The sequence below is a fragment of the Mandrillus leucophaeus genome, unplaced genomic scaffold (genome assembly GCF_000951045.1).
Source record: "Mandrillus leucophaeus isolate KB7577 unplaced genomic scaffold, Mleu.le_1.0 Scaffold1412, whole genome shotgun sequence".
Classification (NCBI taxonomy): domain Eukaryota; kingdom Metazoa; phylum Chordata; class Mammalia; order Primates; family Cercopithecidae; genus Mandrillus; species Mandrillus leucophaeus.
Window position 1 is genome coordinate 91,457 of NW_012101380.1, and position 2,852 is coordinate 94,308.

A 2,852-nucleotide genomic window follows, 5' to 3' on the forward strand; every position below is an offset into this window, starting at 1 on the left:
CAGCCGATGACTTCAGAGCCAGGAAACAGCTCAAGAGTCGGCCCGAGGTTCCCTCTCTTCTTATTTCCCTGCAACCTAGGCTTCACTTCAACTGGCAGCTCCATTTAACGGAATTCAGGACAGGCCACCAGGGCTCTTTCTCCACACAAGCTGGTCCCACCCCAGGTGGAGTCAGGCAGGGCCAGACACCAGAGAAGCCCGGAGCAGAACAGGGAGCGGTCTGAGCTGCTCCTCTCTCATCCAGGGGACTTCCTCCTCCCATTTGGAGGAAAAATGTGAGCTTGTTTCAAACCTCAGCTGTTCCTTGAAGTTCATAGAGTAGTAAAAGAAAACAAAGACGTGGTGGAAAGGGAAGTGTTGGTGACAGTGAGAAAAACCTTGACCTTGAGGACTCTCCTTCTTGTCCCTCTGTGAAGCCTCTTCCACCACATCGGGCTCAGGACTGACAAAGCCCCCTCCCAACCTTTCTCAGCCTGGACTCAAGTTCAGCCATGAGAAAACGGAAACACAAGGAGAAGAGAGTCTGTAGAGACAAATTGGGAGGGTTCAAGAGGAGAATTTAGGATTTGCTTCTGCCCATGGGACACAAGCTGGGAATAAAAAATGTTTTCCTGACTCTTCTCAGAAAGCCATAGAGACTCTACCTAAAACCCTATTGCCAATGATGCAGGATCCACTTACTGTAGACTTTGATCATCTTGAATGTGAAACGTTCGCTGCCAGTGACTGAGTTACGAGCAGAGCAACCATAGAGCCCGCCATGCTTTGTAGTAATATAGGGGATATAGAGCTCTTGTCCTGATTGCACAAACTTCCCATTAATCTTCCAAGAATACTCTGCCGGTGGGTTAGAGTCCGCGAAGCAGTACAAGTGGAGGCTTTCTCCTGTATAGTAGTAATATTTGACTGGAGCCAAAATGCTGGGTACGTCTGGACCATCTGGAGTAAAGAGAATAAAGCCACAGGTGATGTCGTCTGAGGGAAGGAGATGCTCCTGGTCTCTTAAAGGCATCAGTGTCCCTCTGAGCCAAGACACACCCTTAAGGCCCAGCCAAACCGCTGCTGTGTTCACTGAGTCGAGGCCTGAGGTATTCACCTGTTTCTCCCATCACAGGATGCAGACCCCAAGTCTCCCATGATGAGAGTATCTCCTCACCTTATATTCTTGGTTAAGGCTGTGCCTACCCAGGTTTTCCCAGGGCAGGGAGTCATGGCCAGCTCGGGTGTCCAGAAATAAAAGTGTCTGTACTTGGACGTGAGAGAGACTGAGATGCTCGGCCTCTGGTCATTTGGATTTTAGCTGGTGGCCTGGTCCACAGAGGAACCAAAGATACAAAGGACCTCCAGGGTGACTGGGTCACTGGGGATGCTACCAACTCGGTCCCGTATTTTACATTCATAGGGTCTTGTGTCATTTCTTGTGACATTTGCTAGAATGAGGATACTGTTTTTACCGGGTTGCTTTAGCCTGGGAACTGACCAGGAGGCTCTGACCATTTACCCATCACACATAGGTGTAGCCCTGAGTCTTAAGTTCACAGTTAATGCTACAACATTCTTATTCTCCATGGGGTTGAAGTTGTTGCTGGTGATGTAGGACCTGGGCAGCTCCGCTGTGTGGATAACAGAGAGAAGATTGTCCTGTGTGGCACCTTTGATGCCTCCATAGTCATCCTTCAATCAGAGTTAGCATCTCCCACCTCTCAGCCCACTCAAGTCCTTGAAAGTCAGTAGCTGGTGCGTGTGTCACCAGACAGATGCATGATGATCTAAGGGCTCAAAGACTGTGAGGCCGCCTGCTCTGTCTTAGGGTATCACAGACTTTCTCAAGTGTGAATTGAGCAGCAGTGTTGGGTCATGGACAGACAGGTCAGTGGGACCCACAGCCCCTGGTACCCCTCCCAGTCCCTCTCTAATCAACTGTCTTGCTGGCTCACCTTGGGTTCATTACCTGGAATGTGCAACTGCTGGGCCCCTTCCAAATTCCATCTTACTTTGCCCCCCCAGATATGATTTCTCTGCAGTTTCCACTTCCAAGGACATTCCAGAGATGAGTAATAATGGGACTTCCGATTGTCCTGAAATCCTGAAGATACTGAGCAGCCTGGCCTGGGACTGGGTGTTTCAGCAGAAATAAGACAGGGGAGACCAGAGTCAAGGCTGGAGGTCAGTTCAGTCATCAGGCAGTGGAGGCACAAGGTGGGGCAGTTTTCTGCAGGTGTTTCATGATGACTTACTTGAGCCAGTGACCTCCAAAGACAGAGCAGAGTGCAAGGAATGATCTAGAAAGAGTGCAGGGGACAGGCAATAGCTGGTGGCTTAGGAGCGGAACTATGTTCCCTATTCTGGATTCTTTAAGTTTCCTCTCCTTCTGCAGAGGACAGGTGAGGACTATGTGGATCTTTCCAGAAACACATGTGGACATTTGAAATGCAGAACTGACTGGTGGAAAGGGTGGGAATGAACTTCTGGAAATCTGGTCCTCATGTACTATGTGTGTTTGATGTATATGAGACAAATTTGGGGAGAAGTTTTGGAAATATTTTCTTTTATTGTACTCTCTACTCTCCGATTCCATGGGTTTGACTACTCTAGGGACCTCATGTAAGTGAATTCCAGAGTGAATTTGAGAAGAGAGCTGCTGGGAGTGGGGAGAATCAGAAGTTTTTTGTGGGTGTGCAGTTTCTGTTATGCAAGACGAGGAAGTTCTAGAGATCTGCTGTACAGCTCGATGCCTATAGTTCACACAAATTGAGTATTTCTTATGCATAAGACTTAGGACAAAAAGTGTTTTGGATTTCTGACATTTTTTGATTCTGAAACGTTTGTCACATACTTGCTGGTGTAGCATC

The 2,852-nt window shown here is 48.2% G+C and overlaps 1 protein-coding gene and 1 pseudogene across 1 annotated transcript in view; both read right to left on the minus strand.

The window, feature by feature from the left end:
- The window catches only part of LOC105535100 (pregnancy-specific beta-1-glycoprotein 3-like), a 14,298-nt gene extending 13,286 nt beyond the window's left edge, over positions 1-1,012 (minus strand). The window contains exon 1 of the mRNA XM_011974106.1: positions 682-1,012. Coding sequence (XP_011829496.1) covers positions 682-1,012 — 331 coding nt within the window. The remainder of the gene's footprint in view (positions 1-681) is intronic.
- A 284-nt stretch (positions 1,013-1,296) lies between these two features.
- LOC105535101 overlaps positions 1,297-2,852 on the minus strand; it is a 4,370-nt pseudogene continuing 2,814 nt past the window's right edge.